At 38.2% G+C, this 19,935-nt stretch overlaps 1 protein-coding gene across 1 annotated transcript in view; it reads left to right on the forward strand.

Moving 5' to 3' along the window:
* Positions 1–3,703: 3,703 nt before the first annotated feature.
* Positions 3,704–19,935, forward strand: part of SCFD1 (sec1 family domain containing 1) — a 52,555-nt gene continuing 36,323 nt past the window's right edge. Inside the window, exons 1-9 of the mRNA XM_082284516.1 lie at positions 3,704–3,815; positions 8,914–8,984; positions 9,669–9,757; positions 10,728–10,818; positions 11,584–11,706; positions 12,782–12,869; positions 16,547–16,636; positions 17,795–17,850; positions 18,827–18,912. Coding sequence (XP_082140642.1) covers positions 3,785–3,815; positions 8,914–8,984; positions 9,669–9,757; positions 10,728–10,818; positions 11,584–11,706; positions 12,782–12,869; positions 16,547–16,636; positions 17,795–17,850; positions 18,827–18,912 — 725 coding nt within the window. The 5' untranslated portion in view covers positions 3,704–3,784. The remainder of the gene's footprint in view (positions 3,816–8,913; positions 8,985–9,668; positions 9,758–10,727; positions 10,819–11,583; positions 11,707–12,781; positions 12,870–16,546; positions 16,637–17,794; positions 17,851–18,826; positions 18,913–19,935) is intronic.

Consider the following 19,935-nt stretch of genomic DNA (forward strand, 5'->3'; position numbering starts at 1 on the left):
TAATTACTCATAGAGTCAAAATAGTAAAAATCAGAATAAAATCTTGAACATGCAACAATAACTGGTCTTTCAAGGCGAAATATAGGAGTTAATGTTGTTGAGTATGAAAAGAAGGTTGTCACTCATTAGAATATGTAAACTCGTCTTCCATTAAAGTCAGTATTTTCCTACGACCATGCTCTAAAGCTCTTAGTTAAACTAAAGGCAGTCTACCATCAATCTTGTCTGGGCCTGATACTTTTCTAGCTTCTGTTCTAAACTCTTCCTGTTCAATCTTAGATGAATTCTGAGCACTGTATAAAATATATGTTAGTGCTGTAGTAATTTGTATAAATGGCCGGGCCATTAAGCTGTAAAAGTTAAGTAGTGAAGTTCCTACGCAGCAACACTTTAATGTTACTAATGCTAAAACTATGAAATTAAAAGGACACTTAAGTATGTTCTTTTTAAATGTATGCTGCTCTCTGTTTTGAAATTACTATTTCCCTCTGTCAGTTTTGACCACCTGTACTATGTGTCCTGAACATCAGTTGTGCTATAGATGTAATATAGATACATATGTATCTATATATATCTGTATGTATCCACATTCTTCAAAATACTGAAAAGTAATCATATACTTTCTTATTTAATATAGCTTGGTTTGAATTGAAAATATAAGCAGGATTGCTTTGTATTTGAATACCTTCGCAAGAAAGTACATCCACAGTAATTACAAATGGATAGGTGCTTCTGAAAAAATAATAGAAAGTCTAAGGAAATGTTTGATTTAATACTTGCAATAATTTCTCACTACTTCTAATGGCTAGAACAATCTAATCTCATCAGTCTTGTCATTAAAAATTTAAGACTATGAGAAATTAAGACAGCATTAGCAGTGGGTTTTGCTTATTGGCCAAAAGCATATTCAAGTCTCCTTTAAAATAAATGCATGATCTCTTGGAGAATGTAATTTGACTGTTTATATACTAAGCATTTTCTCAGTGTCTTCTCTCCAATAATATTCTGTGTTTCTGATCTTTGCATAATTTTTGACTCATTCTGCCAATAAATGCTTTGTATTCTTAGCCTTCAGAATGGTTTATTACCATTATAGGGAGTGGTTTGGCACAAATTTGTTTACATAATAAGGATTTATATTGTATGTTTGTATTTTTAAAATGTAATGAGTTTCCTGCAGATATAATATTATACTTTAAAAATGAGTAGTTTACTCAGTGCAGTATTTGTTTTTCTTGCATAGTTAGAGATAAATGTGTTCTGTAATGTTATTCTTCCATGTGAAAAATACAGAAATTACAAAAGTAGCAAGCAGAATGTGAGTAATTTTAAAGGACAGTTCTTGGACTTTTGCTACCTGCAGTGACAAGAGAAATTGTTCAGAACCTGGAACTAAATAAACTGCATTTTAAGACCTTCAATGGAAAAAGAAATAATAAAATAATGTGAATATAAGCCTTCAAAACATACCTGAGATTACAAAAATCGAGTTCACACCTTTTTTGCTTATTACTTTTGAACTCAACAGTTGAAAGGTTTTTATATAAAGGCAGAATTAACCTATATGTTGGGTGTAAAAAATGTTAACTTTTAAAACTATCTGCTATACAACGCTATATCCAAACACTGAATTTGTAAAATCACATCATGTGTAATATTGCTTGAAAGAGTTTTTCTTCCACAGAATTTGTTCCCATTTTCTAATACTGACATGTACCCATTCAGGACAAGTTGTCTTTCCTTTTCTGTTGTTTGATCAGCTCTATCTAGACACTCCAGTATAATACTTAATATATTCAAGTTGTATTCCTGGAATATGGAAAGGAACTTTCCTCATTTTCAGCATTAATTTATATAGACCAATCATAAATTTATTTGAACTGTTCATTAGAATTCCTCTGAATAAGCTAACTTCCAAATACAGAATGGTCTCCCTTGTCTTGAAATTGTAAGAGCAATTTATGTAGCTATAAGGGCCATAGGTTTTTTTTATAGCAGATCACTGAAGTGCAATATTATGGGGTAGTTTTCATTTTACATAAACATAACCTGAGGCACACCTGGCAACTAGGGAGATTGCTTTCAGTATTTCTGTAACACAGGGAGAATAATTGATATGCATCAGTTGTGTATTAAATATATTCTTACAGAAGGTGCATCTTTTACAAGATTTGTCAGCGCCACTAAAGAACTATTGCAGTCTTTTTTGTGTTTGGCCAAAGAACTTCACCCCACAGTTTGTGCATCAAACCCTTAGCTTCCATCTGGAACTAGCACATCAAATAAGCTATTTATTTTCTAGAGTGATAATTTTCTACTAAACAATAATATATTAGTGGGTTTAGTACGGTCTCTTTAACAATGCACATATAATTAAAAAAACACCCTGAAGTATTTTAGCTCTATGTTTGAAAAGCCAAGGAATAAGAAATTTCTGTGACTTGCTTTTTTACTCATTCAGAGGATGCTTACAGAAAAGCTGTTAGCCTTTTAAACTGGTTTAAGAGTGAAATATATTCCAAAGGAGAAAAACATTTGTTCATAGTAAAAGTCTAAACCATTGCATGCTGCAGCTTTGATTTTTTTTCATTAAGATGTTAAGTCCTGGGATTTGAAAACAGAGGATTTTGAGAGTATTAGTTAATTATTCACACTCACATTCTGCATATGCATTTTGAAAATAGTATCCAAAAAAATCTGATTTTAATTGAAGGAATTGCAACTTTGAAGCCTGCAAAATAAATTTGAAAATTGTATCTTGAATCTGTATTCTATAGTAAAACGTGTTTAAAGCTCAAACTTTACCGTTTCTTACCTAAGGGAATTTCTAGTTGGACAAAAGAAAAATTAGCATGCAAAAACTACTGAAGTATCGAATCATATGTATACAGAAGATCATTTTCAAAATGGTGATATTTGTTAAAAAGCTACAATGTAACCCTCTGATTTTTGTATTACATAAACAATGTTCTTTTTTAAAGTTACGGTATGTAGAATGTTATGCAAGAAAATGTAATTTTGTAAATATTTTTAGCTCTAACTTGAACTGCAGGATCAGTGCCTGAACTGTTGCATCTTCAAGCAACATTTTACATGGCAGGTGTAGCATCAGTGTTCAAATAATTTGTAATTGTGAGAAATACTATGTATATATTCCAAGTGCAATAAAAGGTTAAATATGTAGCTTCGGTGGTTTTATTTTGTTGATTTAATAGGGTTTAGCCCTACAAGTGTTATCACTATTTTCTGCAGTTTAATTTGTGTACCTATAGATTTATATAAAGGTGTATATGGCATGTTTACCCAGGTACCTTTGTATCGAAAGCTGAGTTAGGGCGAGTGGGGCTCTTCCCCGGCAGGATTGCTGTAAGGGCATGAAGGGAAGCGGGCCTGTGTGCTTGTGCGTCCTGAGGCAGAGGAAAGCGAACTCTTGACTATATTCCGTTGTGATAACTCACTAAAATTTCACTACTTTTTTTTGTAGCTAGATGCCTGGTTTTGAAACATCACTCCTTTCAGTTAGTTAGGAGGTGGTCGTATTAAAGGTGTTTCTTGAAACTTCAGTCCAAGAGCATAAACTACCACCAAAAGATGGAAAAGGCTGTCCCCGCCCTGTTCTCAGCCAGGACAAAGCACAGGCCCGTGTTTTCAATCGTAGGCGGGCATTCCCGGCTCGCCGCTGCCGAGGAGCCGGGCCGGGCCCGCCCCCGGCCTCAGGGTCCGCCACGTGTCGCGGCGGCTGCGCAGGCGGCGGGCGGGGCGGCCGGGCCGGCGGCGCGGGAAGATGGCGGCCGGGATCCGGGAGAAGCAGACAGGTGAGCGCCTGCCCGCGGTCCCGCCGCGCGGGAGGCACCGGTCCCTCCCGGCGCTCGGGCGGGGAGCGGAGCCGGCCGAACGCTGCCGCTGCGGCGGCTGCCTCTGTCCCCCGGGGCGGGCTGCGGGCGCCGCCGCGCCTCCGCCGGGGGTTCGCGCCCTCTCACCCGGCTTGGGTCTCCCGGCAACGGGGTGGCGGCCCCTCTACCGCCTTCTCTTCGCCTCTGCAGCGGCGGGCCCGGGACGGCGGGGCTCCGGAGCCTCGGGCCGCAGTTCTCGCACAGGGACCCCGGCCCCGCTTGGGCCCCAGGCCCCGGGGACGTGGCCATAGGTGCCGCCGAGGTGTGGAAGGCGCCCCCGGGGCGGGACTTGGCCGGGCCCGGGCCGTGAGCGGTGCCTTCTCCCGCGGCCGTGGGAGCGCACCCTCCGTTTCGGCTTCCTTCTGCCGGTGGGAAGGATCGACGGAAAACAGCGTTTAATGGTGCAAAAATAAAGCTGCTGTTATTATGCCCTTGTTAAGACAATACAGCAGCATGCGAGCGTGTGCTGACCCTCAAGAAACTGAGAATACGATATTAACAACTAAACTGATTGTGCATTAGGATTTCTGCGAGTAAAGGATTTGTTATTCCATCCCTTCTTACACATGGGTGAGAGTCCTTAATTGATTCTTCTCTACCTTGATGCTGTTTTTGTAAAGCCTTGAACATACTCCTAAAGCACAGGGGATGTCAACTCTGTAGTCCTCTACTTCCCTTGCTTGCAAAAGTTGTAGTCAGTAGTTGAGCTGTAATCATGTCACTTTCTCCTTGACAACTGTCACAGTCTCTGTGGACCTTAAATATTTACTAGTATGCTTCACTTTTTGGTACCAGTCTATTTTGTAATCTCATTCCTGTGCCATCTACCATTGATAGTGCTATTTGATGTTACTCTGGCAGTCCTTTGCTTATCTTCTCTTTGCTGTCTTCTGATAAAGCCCATTTTCTTTGAGCTCATATTCTGTACAGCTTTATTCTTTTCTATTCTCTTTCACCACGTTCATGGAGTGGTTTGGGTTGAAAGGGACCTTGAAGATCATCTCATTCTAATTCACTGCCTGCTATGGGCAGGAACGCCTTTCACTAGATCAGGTCGTGTAAAGCGCCATCCAGCCTGTCCTTGAACACTTCCAGGTATGGGGTATCCACAGGTCTCTGTACAACCAGTTCCAGAGCCTCACCAACCTCATAGGGAAGAATTTTTACCTTGTATCTAACCTAAAGCTACTCTCTTAGCTTAAGGCCATTCCCCCTTGTGCTGTCCCTACATGCTCTTGTGAAAAGTCCCTCTCCAGGATTCTTCTTAACTCCATTTAGGTACTGGCAGATGCTGTAAGGTCTCCCTGGAGCCTTCTCTTCTGCAGGCTGAACAAACCTACCTCTCTCAGCCTTTCCTCACAGAAGAGGTACTCCAGCCCTCTGACCATCTTAGTGGTCCTCATCTGGACTTAATCCAACAAGTTCAAGTTCTTCTTATACTGGGCCCAAATGTGGACACGGCACTCCAAGTAGGATCTCACCAGAGGAAAACAGAGGGGGAGAATCCCCTCCCTCACCCTGCTGGCCACACTGCTTTGGATGCAGCCCAGAGTACAGTTGGCTCTCTGGGCTGTAAGTGCACGTTGCCAGGTCATGTCATGCCTCTCCTCCACCAACACCCCCAAGTCCTCCCCAGGGTTGCTGTAAATCCATTCTCTGCCCAGCCTGTATTTGTGCTTGCGATTGCCCTGCCCTAGCTGCAGGAACTTGGAGTTGGCCTTGCTGAACTTCCTGAGGTTTGCACAGGCCCACTTTTCAAGCCTGTCAGGGTGCCTCTGGATGGCTTCTCTTCTCTCCAGCTTATTGAGGAGGAATTTCTTCATGGAAGGGGTTAAACATTGGAATGGACTGCCCCATGGAGGTGGTAGAGTCACCATCCCTGGAGGTGTTCAGCTGGACATATCACCTGGTGCTGTGATCTGGTTGACAAGGTGGTGATCAGTCAAAGGTTGGACTCACTGATCTTGGAGGTCTTTTCCAACCTAAATGATTCTTTGATTTTGTGACCACACACAGCTTGATGTCATTGGCAAACTTGCTGCAGGGGCACTCAGTCCCACTGTCGATGTCACCAACAGTTGTTACTTGATTATTTCAGTCAGCCTTTACACATGAATCCATGTTGTCTTCTGTTGGGAGCTAGATTCAACAACTAAAAGATACTCAGAAAAATGTTTCTTATCATTTAGTGATGGTATTACCATGCATGTGCACCATCTGTTGTGACCTTTATGCTGGTTCGTAACCAGGATTGGTTTCATAACCAAAGCATATCATTGTGCAAGCACAGTAAAAACCTGATCCTTGCCCCGGAGAACATTTAGCATTAATGTAAATGAAATGGCAGTGTGAATACAAAAAAAGAAACTTGGACACTTGCTGAATGTTAACATGATTGTCACAGCACATTACTAGTCTGATTACTCTTTCTTAGCAGAGAGCTTATGCCAAGTTTTACTTTAGATGATAAACTCTGCAATGTAGCTGCTTCAGCTCCAGTAGTTCCAAAGTACATAACTATACAGCTTTATATAAAATTGTTCATATGACCGAAGATGTCACCAGCAGTGAGGTGCCAAAGAATCCAGGAGCAGCCTATAATCAACTTTCAGGGCTGCTCCATGGTCTTTAAAAAACAAGAAAAAAGTATGAAGCAAGTGGAAGGCTGGAGTGCAGCAAGACTCAGAACTCAGTGCTAGCTTGGATTTTCCTACATTCGTGTTTCCCTGCTAGTAATGTCATTTGAAAGGGCAGTACACAGGAGGAAGCAGGACATCAGAAACACTGCCTGGCCATGGATAGAGGTGGTGTTAGGAAAGCCAAAGTTCTACTGAGGTTGAGCTGTGCAGCATGTATCTAAAGAAAGGAGAAGTGCTTCTGATGTAACATTAGTAGCAGAAATGTGAGTAAGAAAAAATGTTGGATCATTGCTAAATGGAGCTGGTCTTTTAGTGGTGATAGACACAGATAGGGCTGAGGTAACCAGTGCTGCTTTTGCCTCAGTCTTCACCTACAAATGCTTCCAGGCCTTAGTGTCGCTTTGGAGTCAATCATTGAGTGAATCCTATTGGAAAATACTTCTCATCACATGAAGGAAAAGACATGCATGAATTTATGTATGGTAAATCATGCCTGACCAGCCTAATTACCTTCAGTGATAGAATGACTGGATTTGTAGGCAACAGGACAGTAGAGTATGTAATTTACCTTGACTTCAGCGAAGCTTTTGACACTGTGGTGTTACAGCCAAGTTAGGGTATCATGGACTACATGAACGAACAACCAGCTACATTAAAAAAACTGGTTGGATGGTCAGGCTCAGAGAGTTGTAATTAATCAGACATAATTACCTAGAGGCTGGTAACAACTGGAGCACTGCATGAGTGTATTCTGTGACCTCTCCTATTTAAAATGTCTATCAGTCACCTGGAGGACAAGTCAGAGTGTAGTCTGATTAAGTGTCCAGGTGACAGCAAACTAGGGAAATCTCTTCTACTTGAGGGCAGAGCTGCCATTTAGAGGCACCTAGATTGGCAAGAGGAATGGGCAAGCAGAGATCTTACGAAATTTAACAACGACAAATGTAAATTCCTGCACTTGTAAAGGAAGAACCCCTTGCACGTACAGGCAGCAGTGTAGGGGGTTGCCAGACCAGAGAGCATCTCTGTCGAAAAGGCTTGTGAGGGGTCCCAGTGGACCATTAGCTGGAGGGAGTCAGCAGGACTACCAAGATGGTCAGGGTCTCTGGTGAGGCTGTAGCACTAAGGCTTGTTCTGCCTGGAGTTTTGTCCAGGTGGCTTCAGGGTGGACCCTACAGCAGCTCCCCAAGACCTATGGGCAGCACTGAGAAGATGGAACCACGCCCCGTTGTAGTGGTGTATGGCAGTAGGGTGAAGCACAACAGCATAAATGGCATAACATAAACAAGGTGTTCAAACTGGATGTCCGGAAAAGCTTTTTCTCCTCAAGGACAATCAGTGCCACAGATTGCATAGTGTGGCTGTGGCATCTCCATCCCTGGAGACTTGACTGGATAAAGCCCTGAGCAGCCTGGCCTAGCCTCAGAGCTGAGCTTCCTTGGGCAGGAGGTTAGACTGGAGGTCTTCCAAGGTCCTCTCCAGCCTGACATGACCTGTGATGCTGTAGATCCCAGGAACTGCACTGAGTATGTTCGTTCAGCCAGAGCCAAAAGTTAATAGTTTCTGCACTCTCCATTTATGAGCTAAGTGGTATACATCACTCTAATCTCTGCAGGTTTTTCCTCTTTGCAAAACTCTGTGATGATTTTGTTACGAGTTTTAAGAGAATAGCGACTATAGCACATATAGTCTGCTGCTGCTAGTCAAAAGTTGGGAGATCGGCACATACTGCGTTGTTTAATCAGATAAATGAGGAAGGATTCATTATATAATAGATTTATAAATTAGTGGTAGGTGAAGCAATCTGCTTTGGTCTGTATGGTGAATGGAAAGTTTAATTAAAAGTTCGTTCCTGTTTCAAAGAGTTTTCCTGCTGCAAACTAAGGCTATTTTTGTACCCCTTAAACTAGCAATTTCTTCATATGAGTTCTCAAAATCTTTCAAACTGTGTACTGATTTTAGTCAGGCATGAAGGTATTTTTTGTTTGGTGTGTACAGTGTTGTTCCTGTGGGGTAGGAAAAGCAGATCGGGGAATAAAGCAAACTAGTTCCCACTGGACAGAATGCACCTTCAGGAAGATACTGGAATTATTTTCAAGGCAAACCATGTTAGAATGTAGCTTGTATAACTAAGAAGAGTTAGTGTTTTAGAACTTGCTTATTTTCTTTTTGCAGTGTCTTCTGGAGCCCATAAATTCTAGCTGATGTGAGCCACTTGTCAGTCAAAGCTGCATAAAAATAATGAAAATGTGATTTCTTGCATTTGTATTTTGTGATGGTTTTCCTCTCAAATGAAATGTATAATAAAATCCTGCTAAAGTGTTTAATCGCTGTTGGTCAAGTGTAAAGAGATTAAAGCATTATTTGGCTTTATTTTCCAGTGGCTTTGAAACGTATGCTGAACTTCAATGTTCCTCCTGTTAAAAACAGCACAGGAGAACCAGTGTGGAAGGTAAGAACTTTTGGAACCAGAGTAAGAGAATTTTATAGTGTTCAGAAAAGTTCCAATTTGCAGATTTTAGCTAAATCAAGTTCATCTGTCTTACGTTATTAACTTGTGCAAAATTTTTTTTCCTGTATTGTAAATAGACAAAATTGAATATCAGAACTGCTGAAAAAATACCTGAGTCAGAAAGAAGCCCAATGGAAGAACTATTGATAGCTTGAAAAAGCTGAGCTCAAGCTAGCTTTATTACCTTTAAAATTACTTGTAGTTCATGAGGAGTTGACATTCTGTCTCTTCATCTGTTTTCTTTTGTCACTAATTCCTTTTTTCTCTTACCTGATTTTCCTGTTGTTCTCTCCCAAATGCAATCAGAAAAACTGCACATACAATAACAAATTTCTGACAGCAAACTCTTGTTTGACAAGACATTTTTCAGGAGATGGAAGTGATGATTCTTTTTCCCCCTTTATCACTGAGGGTTTTTTTGGGTTTTTTCATATTTTATTTATTTGTAAGCACAAATGGAAGTCCTTGACAAATGAATGATTTATTATAAATTGGTAGATGTTTATTTCTTGAAGCACTTTTCAGGTTAGGATAGTAGTTCCCTAAACCTGAATTCCTGTATCTACTATATTCTACAGCATCCACTTTTTACAGCACTTTATAAGATGATGTGTATCTGTTCAGGTTCTCATTTATGACAGATTTGGCCAAGATATCATCTCACCTTTGCTGTCAGTGAAAGAGTTAAGAGATATGGGGATCACTTTGCATCTGTAAGTACTTTTAAAAAATTGGGAATACTTTTCTAAAAAGAACATTTTTTAATGTTCCCTAAAATAATGAACAAATCAGTAAAAAATCATTTACTAAATAACTGCTAAAATAAAGATTATACTCTGACTTGTTCCTAAAATCAGATGGCATTATTCAGAATCAGGGAGTGAAGATATAATTCCAAACACTGTTCAGTAGGATTTCTTGCTTGGTTCAGGAGGCCCTTGTTCAAAAATAAAAATTATCCAGTAGGTGTTCTTTTGGAATTTGTCTATACAAATCCTTCTCTAATAATACATGTTAAAATTATATTGGCACAAACTGTTTCATGAGACTGTGTATGTTCTTTGTGTATCTTTTTACACATAGATTTTACTTGTCTGCTGTCAAACATATGAAATCTATAAGTATTATTTTAAGAGATTTCTCATTTCTTTTTCACCAGATTACATTTACCTAATCCACTGGCATTCCTTAACTGTGGTAATAGTAGTGAAGAAACTTTGAACATACATTTATTTTTTTACAAGTTTATTAACTTTTGCTAAGTGAAGGCTAGAAATGGAAGCACAGTTTAATATGCTGACACATCAGCAGAAACGCGAGAAAAACATCTAAGCACCTTGCCTTTGAGCAGGAAAGGCAAGTTTAATAGAATGAAATTACAGTGATTTTTTACCATGTCAACAGTTCACATATGAACTTTGTGGATGCAGTATTTTAGCTTCCTCTTGAAGATTTTTAAAGCCTTTTTTCAAGCTTTGAATAAACTTTGAAAACATCTATTAATATATTCAGCCAAAACATATACAAATGTGATTTTCTTTCTTGCTAAAAGTCTGGCTAAATATAGAAAGAAATTGTAGGAAATTATATTTGTCTGTACAAATAAATAGTTACTTTAACTTGTATAATTTTACACATATCAGAGAAACAGCACGTTAGAGATGTCTTTTTTCTTACTGTCAGGCTTTTGCATTCAGATCGGGATGCTATTCCAGATGTTCCAGCTGTTTACTTTGTAATGCCAACAGAAGAAAATATTGACCGAATGTGCCAGGTAACTTGCATGTGTAATGTTTCAAAGGAGTCCACACAACAGGGTGTGTGAAGGAATCATGCACTCACCAGAGTGTGGCTGTTATTAGCACATACTTTTCAGAAAAATATTACCCAAAATATTATGCAAAACTTCAGTTTCCCAGCAAGTAGAAGGGTGAATATATCTTGTGTGTTTCAGAGAGAGTTTTGGGTGTGAAAAGACAGGAGGCAGTGGGTACAAATACTCCATTTAACATTAGAAAAAGTTATTTTAATGAGGGTGGCTGGTGCCTGAACACTGGAACAGATTGCCTGGACAGTTTGTGGAGTCTCTGTCCTTGGAGAGGTTCACAACCTGACTGGACACAATCCTAAATCACCTGCACAGTTTGATACTGCTTTGAGTGGGAAGACCGGATTAGGCTAGTCTCAAATTTTCACGTTCCTGGGAAGGAGATGGAAGGTTGACATCTTTGCCAAAGGAAGGAGAATAGCAAAGGATACTTTTTGGTCAGCAGTAAGGTGTGGAATAGTAATTGCTGTCTTTCAGCTTAAATGTCATTTCCTGTTGTTTTGCAGTTCTGTGTTAGGTGGTTTATATCTGGACATGTAATCAAAACACTGTGTAAAGAGCTGTATGAAGAGACAGCTAAGCACTTCTGAAGATTTAGTTTGACTGTGGATAACTTTAACATCACATAGTAAAAGTATGATTTCTTCTTTTAATTAGTCAGGAATGTATTAGTACTTACTCAGGAAAAGTTTTGATTTTTCTTTCTTTTAGGATCTTCGAAACCAGCTTTATGAATCTTACTATTTAAACTTTATTTCTGCCATTTCGAGAAGTAAACTGGAAGATATTGCAAATGCTGCTATAGGTGCTAATGCGGTAACTCAAGTGGCTAAGGTAAGAAAGTCCCCCAGTCCCTAATGTTAATACCATTACAGGTGTTACTGCATTCTTATCTTCAGGCATGCTGGGGAAAAAACAGAACCTACAGTCATCCCAGTAATGCAGCTTGGTACCATACTTCAGCTGTCATAACTCCAAATGCTGCAGGACTTTTGTGCTGAATGATAAGAGGAGAAATAACAGTGCTTTCAGAGTATTCATGATCTCATCAGCTGAATGAGTGCTTTCAGTGCATATATCTTGGGGTGGGGTTTTATCTCCTAAATACACAAAAAAAGCAGTGTGAGTGCAGTTCTCATTTGAAATAATATTTCATATATACACACTTTTTTACACTCCTATGCCTCTGTGATTTAAAGGCATGTTTTAGGGATTTACTTTTATTTTTGTTGAATGGCTGTACCAAAACCTGTAAATTATTAAGTAATAAATACATTCACTTTTACTCACTCTGATTAGTACTACTGTCACGAGAGAAAGAACCCATTGTGAAATAAAATGAACACTACTAGTTTTGTTTAAGCCTTAGGTCGTCAGCAGCAGGAAATTGCTGTAGCACTGAAAATTAACTTTCCTAAATCTGTTTTTTGGCTGTGATGTCTCATTAATAGTTGGTGCTATAGAGAAGTTTAACTTTTTCCCCAATGTACAGGTGTGTTACAGAAAAGTTAGAAGTCATGAGTTGTAATATCTTATTGTTCAAATATTGCCCTCTTTCCTCTCTCTTGCCTGAGAGCTCAGTGCTGATTATGTTGTAGTGCTTCATATTCATAAAAAGTGAACCTACAATAATGAAATGTCCTCCATATGCGTTTTTTCAGTCATAGTTGGCTACTAGAACTTTGTCCACGGAAACAGTTGGACAGTTCTGGCACTTTTCAATCCTCTTAATATTTTGTGTTAATCATTGAATCCTTACACAGGCTTTTTAATTCATAAATTATATCTTGCATTTATTTCTTTGAATAGGTATTACTGTAAAATGTTCAAAATTAAGTAGCAGTTAATCGCATATTTTTTTGTTATGCTTCACTCTGGACTATTCTGACCATTATTCCTTGATTTCTAGGTGTTTGATCAATATCTTAATTTTATTACTTTAGAAGATGATATGTTTGTATTGTGTAACCAAAACAAAGAACTTGTTTCATATCGTGGTAAGTAAATTTATATAGAAATTATACCAGAATGTCTGAAGTTGAAATTTACTTTTGAATTTGTAGCTAATAACCAGCAATTACTTCATTTTGCTTTGATCTGCTCAGAATTCAGGATAACCTGTTAGATGTATAAAGTCATGAAAGAAGCAGTTCTTAGATACTCATTTCAGCATCTTTATCACATGGTGATTGTGATACTGAAAAATAAATACGTATTTTTAAATAACAAAGGAAAACTGTGGTATAGACATTTATGGATAATAACACTTTTTATACAAGGAATAATGTTGGAAAAATTACATATTGTTTTCACATTAGATAGTCACTATGGATGGGAAAGGGCATTCTAGACAATAAGCAATGCTGGTTGCTTCTGCAAGCATGTGAGCCAAGCATGTCAGCTTCTTCACAAAGTTTCAGAGCTGCAAGTGAAGTCAGCCTCCTGGAACTCTTTTTTCCTTCTCAAGACTTCTGTTCAACTTGATTTGGAACCTAGCGGGAAAAGCAAGTGGCTGCCTTAGGTCAGTTGCTTTGGTGCTATGGCAGCTCAAGTCAACATACATACTAGTTGTCATTATTATCCACATGATCTTCCTCCCTCCATTGTGCTGATTTTATGTACTCCTCTGACCCATTAATTGTGATAAATGTACAGGGAACTACCACTCCACCACTCCTGCCCCTTACTCTGGATGTTACAGGATATGTTGTCTTGCTGCCTCTGCTGTAGTTTTGCTCTTCCTCTCCTCCAGAGAACCAGTAATTTCAGAACTGCAGTGTGTGTTTAATTGACTCTTTCCTTAGAAAATACCAACTCCTTTGTGTGATGTACAAATGCAATGCAACGGAAGAAGCAAAAGTTAAGATAGTCCTATTTTTGCAGCAGCTCCTCATTACTTTAGTATAGTCACAATGTCACACAGCTAATTCTTGGTGCGTGGAATACTCTCTAGTGACCAGGTAGAGATGAGAAGTCTCTGTATGTATAATATTTGGCAGTGAGATTTTTCTCCTCTCTTGCCCAATATCCAAAGTCAGTACCTTTCTTTAAAACCGGATCAATAATACTGAGTTGTGTCTCACACTGGGGATTGATTCCATTGGCAGAGTGAAGGGCATTTTTGTTTGAAAAGCAGACTTTATTTTTTTCACTAAAACCTGATGTTAAGAGTTTTAATAATAATTGTTTTGTGATGCGTTCCTGTGTATATAAAGATACTTAATTGACTGTCATAAGATTGCTTGTGCTAACAAGGAATTTGAATTTAAATGACTGAAAATGTTTTGCACCCTTCAGTTTCTATCTGGCTTGTTTTCCTCTCTGGGGCTGCTGAAATTTGCCACCATGTTTAAACCAATGTAGAAGTGGGCTGTTTCCAAAAACTCATGGAAGAGAAACCTGATCTCCCACAGAGAGTGACGAGTTTTCCATTAGAGCTCAGTAGCTGATCTGTCTTATTGTGTGAGTTCTAGATCTGACACAGACAGTCAGTAGGAGTGCAGAGGTGAGGAAGAAGTGGGCTTTTTTGCCTGTGGAGAGTATAGCAGGAGACTGCCAGTTTCATCATCTACAAAAGTCAGTGTAAATCTGAGGGTACTGAGTGATGGCTGCTGTTCTTGCAGCAGCACTGCCGCGTGCCCGCGAATGTATCTGAATGGGTGAACCAAGAGCAGATATAACAAAACAGGTTAAATTTCAGTTCTGTGATTTCTTGGCTATATGACTGCTTTTACAGAGAGGTAATGTCAGGACAAATAAGCATGATAAAATCCTTCAATTATGTGAAAGACTTTCGTAGACAGAAGGGGCATAATACATGCTCTTTGTTTAGTAAGGGACAAGAAGTGATGAGTTTAAATGCAACGAGAAAGTTTCTGACCAGATATTAGGGGCACTTTCTAATTTTAAAAATAGTGAAATATTAGATTACCTGTAAATGTTATGGTATTTTTATGTCTGGGAAGCTATTTGAATTGGTTTAGATGCAGAAATTAAATGGGTTTAACTCATCTTTGGAAAGGAGGACCAACTAGATAGTCCCTCAGGCTCTCTCTGGTTCTGTTTCTCTAAGACTGTGTAGAAGAAAGAATAAATGAGTAATATTGGTATAAAGTTGATATTTGAGATATGCTGTTTCATGCTATTTGAATGTTTCTTTACCATTCTTTACAATTTGATTGAATTTTGCAGTACAACAGAAAAATGTAGGAGACCTATGCTTTCTTTTCTGTAATAGATGCATTCCCCATAACCTTCTTAGAGTGGAGAGAGAGAAATGTATAGAAAACATGGTAGAACATTTTACCAAAAGATTCTTAATGAAGTTTCTCAAAGGTTGATCTAAGGAGCAGTAATACTGAGTATCTGTGTTGGTTGCTATGGTACAAGAAAAGGAATGTGCTCATAAAATGTGCATGTTAGACAAAATTAGAAGGCACTGACAGTATGCAGATTACAGGAACATCAGAAATGAGTACTTTAAACATAATAACATGATGGGAATTAAATTTTAGAATTGGAAAAGGCAAGAGAGTAAAAGTAAGGTTTTTTCACCCCTATGAACTGGGAGACCATTAGTTGGAGGTAAGTACAGAATTATAGCCCCAGTGAATTTCAAAGCTTTGTCATTACAGAAAAATACAGATTTTGGGAATGGTCTGCCTTTCTTGGTGCTGGTATTTCAGAAACTTGAAACTTCTATTGCTGCTGTCAGCCTAGTCAAAACTTTGGCTTGCTAAGTATAGTTGCTGAAATATAATCCACATCTCTAAAGATCTTAGAGGAGAAAAGATGAGGGGGAAAAAAAAGCACCTTTAAAGTTAGAGAATGGTTATGGCTGGCCATGCATAAATTTAGAATGGAAGGCTTATTAACATTTAGAGCTTTGAAATTAATTTTTGAAGAAAGAGGATATGACAGATAATTATGAGAGAAATTTTTAAAGGTAAAGTAAAACAAACAAGGATAGAATTTATGACATGAATCCTGAGATAGTGCTTGACTTGAGGTCTGTGATAAGATTTGGTTTGATGTTGCCTGTTGGCTCTTATATTCTTGTCAAGGTTAGTTACTTAAGAGAAATGCTGCTGCATGTCTTCTGTTCTGACCTCAATGTGGAAGGGAAATCTCTCTTTCCTGTCAAGTAAAATGTTTTATAACTTGGGAATTACCCCTAATCTAGAGACTGACAGTAAATTTATGAGAAAAAAAAGGAATCTCGACACAAGAGGTGGGATTTAGAAATTCTGAATATAGATAACTACATACTATAATTAAACTACACAGGTAATTTTTGAGGATTTTTTTCCTGAAAAATGTTTGTCAAGTGGATGGCCATTTCTCTTCTAGAACATGTTTCTTAGTAGGTTTTTTGTTAATGCAATACTAACACAATCCAAAAGATAACATATGCAGCCAGAGAGACTTGGAAATGACTGTGTAGTGTTTGACCTTATACAGCAAGCATTAATTAAGTTCTCCCAACTTTTTTCTCAAAAAAAAAAAAAAAGGTGGAAACTAATAGATGTGCTAAGAGGGGCATTTCAGGATGTAATCTCTTCTGCACCAAAATCTGTTGACTACTAACAGCCATCAGATTAGAAGAGGTTTGCCTTCTCAGTATTAAAGTGGCATGAACTTATTTAACCCTATTTTTTTTTCCACGCTGTTTTAGCCATTAACCGACCAGATATAACAGACACAGAAATGGAAACTATAATGGACACTATTGTTGATAGTCTCTTCTGTTTTTTTGTTACACTTGGTAAGTTTCCAAATTCTAGCATATTTTCCATATTCAGTGAGATAACTAGAAGTCTAGTGATTTCATATAGAAAATTAAATGCAGAATTCAATCTGTGACCAAAATCTCAATAATTCACAGGGTGGGATAATGATCTTGCTCAAATTATTGCTTTATATCACTGTAAAGTACAATAAGGACTGTCTTTCATGGGATTTGAGTCTTAGTCTTCAGTATGAATGGGAGAAGAATACTGAAATGCAAAGGTTTGGGTTCACTGTTTTAACAAAATCCTAGTTTGCAGTGAAGATAATAGTGCTTTGAGTTTGGATTTGTCATTCTTAAAAAAAAAAAAAACAAAACCAAAGTTTTTTAAAAAACCCACTGCAGAATTAGAAGAAAAAAACCTCCTCTCACACCTGCAAAGATCTAACTGAAATAACTCCAGGAATAGGAAGATATATTAAGTTTGCTTATTTTATTGTGAGTTTCCTTGATGCTTAGCTGATACATTTTTCATGTGATGGCATTTAACTTAAGCTCTAACGGAAACTGGTCTGTCTGAGATAGCTGGCCTACAAGGGGAGTTGGGGATTGCTGTGGGGCAGTCTGTTCAAGAGAGATTCCCTTGGACCTATTCAGTTCTTTTAAGTGTTCGTTGATACAAATTGAATGTTTTTCCTCAGTCACTTAAACTGTATGGTTTTGGAATTTTCCTATTTGTATAGATAAGTGAGAAACAGTAGCTAAATATTTCAAAACCTGAAAGCCAATGGAAAATGTGCTTTTGAAAATAGCATTACCATGCAGTGAGTTGTAACAGATATATTGTGCTGGTGGTGGTGGCATAATACTTAGTACTGTGTTCAAGGGACTTCTAACCTTTTGAAAAATAACTTTTAATGCATCTGTACAAGATAGTTTGTCCCCTCCACAGTACATTAGCTTTCTTTCTAGTATACACTGTATTTCTCATAAACTGATGTATGGGGTATTCACTTATTTTTGTAAAACTCTATTTAATATTTGTATATAGCATTTTTTGTTTCATAGATAAAGACTGCAAGAGAAAAGTTTGTATTTAATCTCAGAATGTTAGTAAAAATTATTTATAAAAAGTAAAGTAATATAGAATCTGAAAATTACAATGCATGTAGAAGTCAATGTATCTTTTATTAGGCGCTATTCCTATAATCAGATGCTCAAGAGGAACTGCAGCTGAAATGGTGGCAGTGGTAAGAACTGTTTTTCTAAACACCTGTCATTGCTTTAAAACTTTCCAAACATTACTTTGACTTTTCTCAGTACTAGGCAGAGATCTAGTGTCATTGTATCCTTTTCCTTGTAGAGGAAATAAAACTGGAAAAGAGATACATCCATTTTCCTTTCTCGGATTTCAGTTCCATGGAACTTCTGTAGAAACTGTAATGTTAGGGAATCAAATTATGAAAAACTTAAATAATAATTCCTAAGCTAGAGTTTATCAAGATTTTCTGACAGACATTATAATTAAGATGCATCTACACAGTTTAAAAAGTGGCTGTCAAGCCTGTGTTACTCTCTGTGTATCAGTAAGACATTTTTACCTATCTTGCTGGGAAACCCTGTAAGTACAAGAGGTTTTTAGTATATCAAATTAAACTGACATTGAATTTGATCATCAAATAGGGATAAAATGACTAAAAGAAATCACAATTAGCAATCTCTACAGAACTGTCTTCATTAGGAGTCACTGTGGTTCATTTCTTCCATCTTCTTTGCATCTTCTTTGTCAGTGAAATGATAATACTGATTAAACCTAAGCATACAGTGTGCATACACTCATATTGAGGATAATCTCATTTTTATAAAACAATTGTGGGGCAGTGTCTGACAGCCCAATTTACTGCTTCTGCTGTGGTTCCCTCTTGATGCCTCCTACTGGTGTTTTCTACTTGCATGTTTAGGGAAAAGGTGCTAATTGTCTGGCAGGAGATTAGTAGGCATAAAGGAAACATCTTCAATGTAGTCCTGGACATCGATATAAATACTGGAGGGAGAAAAATAGACGTAAGATTTCATTCTTTCCCATGTGCACTGGACCTGATCTTCCTGCAGTGAAGACATTTATAAACTACAAAAACAGCACAATAAATCTTTTAATGTTGATCATGTAGAGAGGTTAGGAAGCCATTGGTTTGTTAAAAGTGGTTCTGTTTTTCCCCTCCTTAGAAATTGGATAAGAAGCTCAGAGAGAATCTAAGAGATGCCAGAAACAGTCTTTTTACAGGTGACACACTTGGAGCTGGCCAGTTCAGGTATTGTGTTAGTAATTTTATTTTTCATATTTCAGTTGTCTTGGTAAGTCACCACTGTATTGAAAACTGTGTTGACATGGATGTGGTTCAAATTCTATATTAAAGGAATTTACATACTTTTAAGGGAGTTCTCCCGTCTCACAGCATAACCCTTTTTAAAACTTTTATAACTAATAAGAGTATGGTCCTAGGACAGTAAGTCAAAAATCATGTTATGAACCAGTTAATTTTGTTCAGCCTCTAAACCCAGCAAGAGCCAAACTTCTGCAAATACACTCTGTTTACAGGACTATGAAATGCCGTTGCGTGCCTGAACATATCTCTTAGCAAAAGAGCATATCTCCTTTGAAAGAAAGAAGGACCCATTTTCTTGCCTGTGAACAGTGTTAACAGTTTAGTTATGTCAAAAGCAAGTGTTTCTCAGCTGATCCCCCTCTTGACCAGAGGAGGACTGCTTGAGGACTACCACTTGGATAATTAAGGTCTGTTAAAGTCATGACCATTTGAATCCTTTAAAGATGCTTGTGTGCATCTGATAATGTGTTCTCAGTAGCATCCCTGTATACTGTTGCCCCCAGATAGCTGAATACTCCACAGGCTGCCTTAGGAAGGTGTATTATAGGAGTTTATACTGTACATGGAAAAGAGGACATGTATTGACAAGACTCTAGCTGAAGGAAGTTTATAATCTCCTAACTGGGTATAAAACAGTCATCATGCTTTTATCTCAGATTAAAATCAGAACTTGGATAAAAGGCACAAAAACATCAAAGCTGGCAAAAGGAATGAGCTTGAAAGGAGAGAGAATAGTTGTGAAATACCAGTTTCTTCATTTTCATGGGAACTGAATTGTAAGCACTGCTTTTCCTTCAGAGGCATGGCTTGTTTTCCTGGTAGTGTAGCATCATTGCCCTCAAAATTAAAATGCAAGGTAAAGGAAGCATAGGAAAGTTTAAGCAGTTGAATGGCTTCAGGTCTCTAGTTTGGTTTTTCAGAATCAGGTGACTAAGGTTCTTGAGATTA

The sequence above is a fragment of the Coloeus monedula genome (assembly GCF_965178545.1).
Source record: "Coloeus monedula genome assembly, chromosome: 6".
NCBI lineage: Eukaryota > Metazoa > Chordata > Aves > Passeriformes > Corvidae > Coloeus > Coloeus monedula.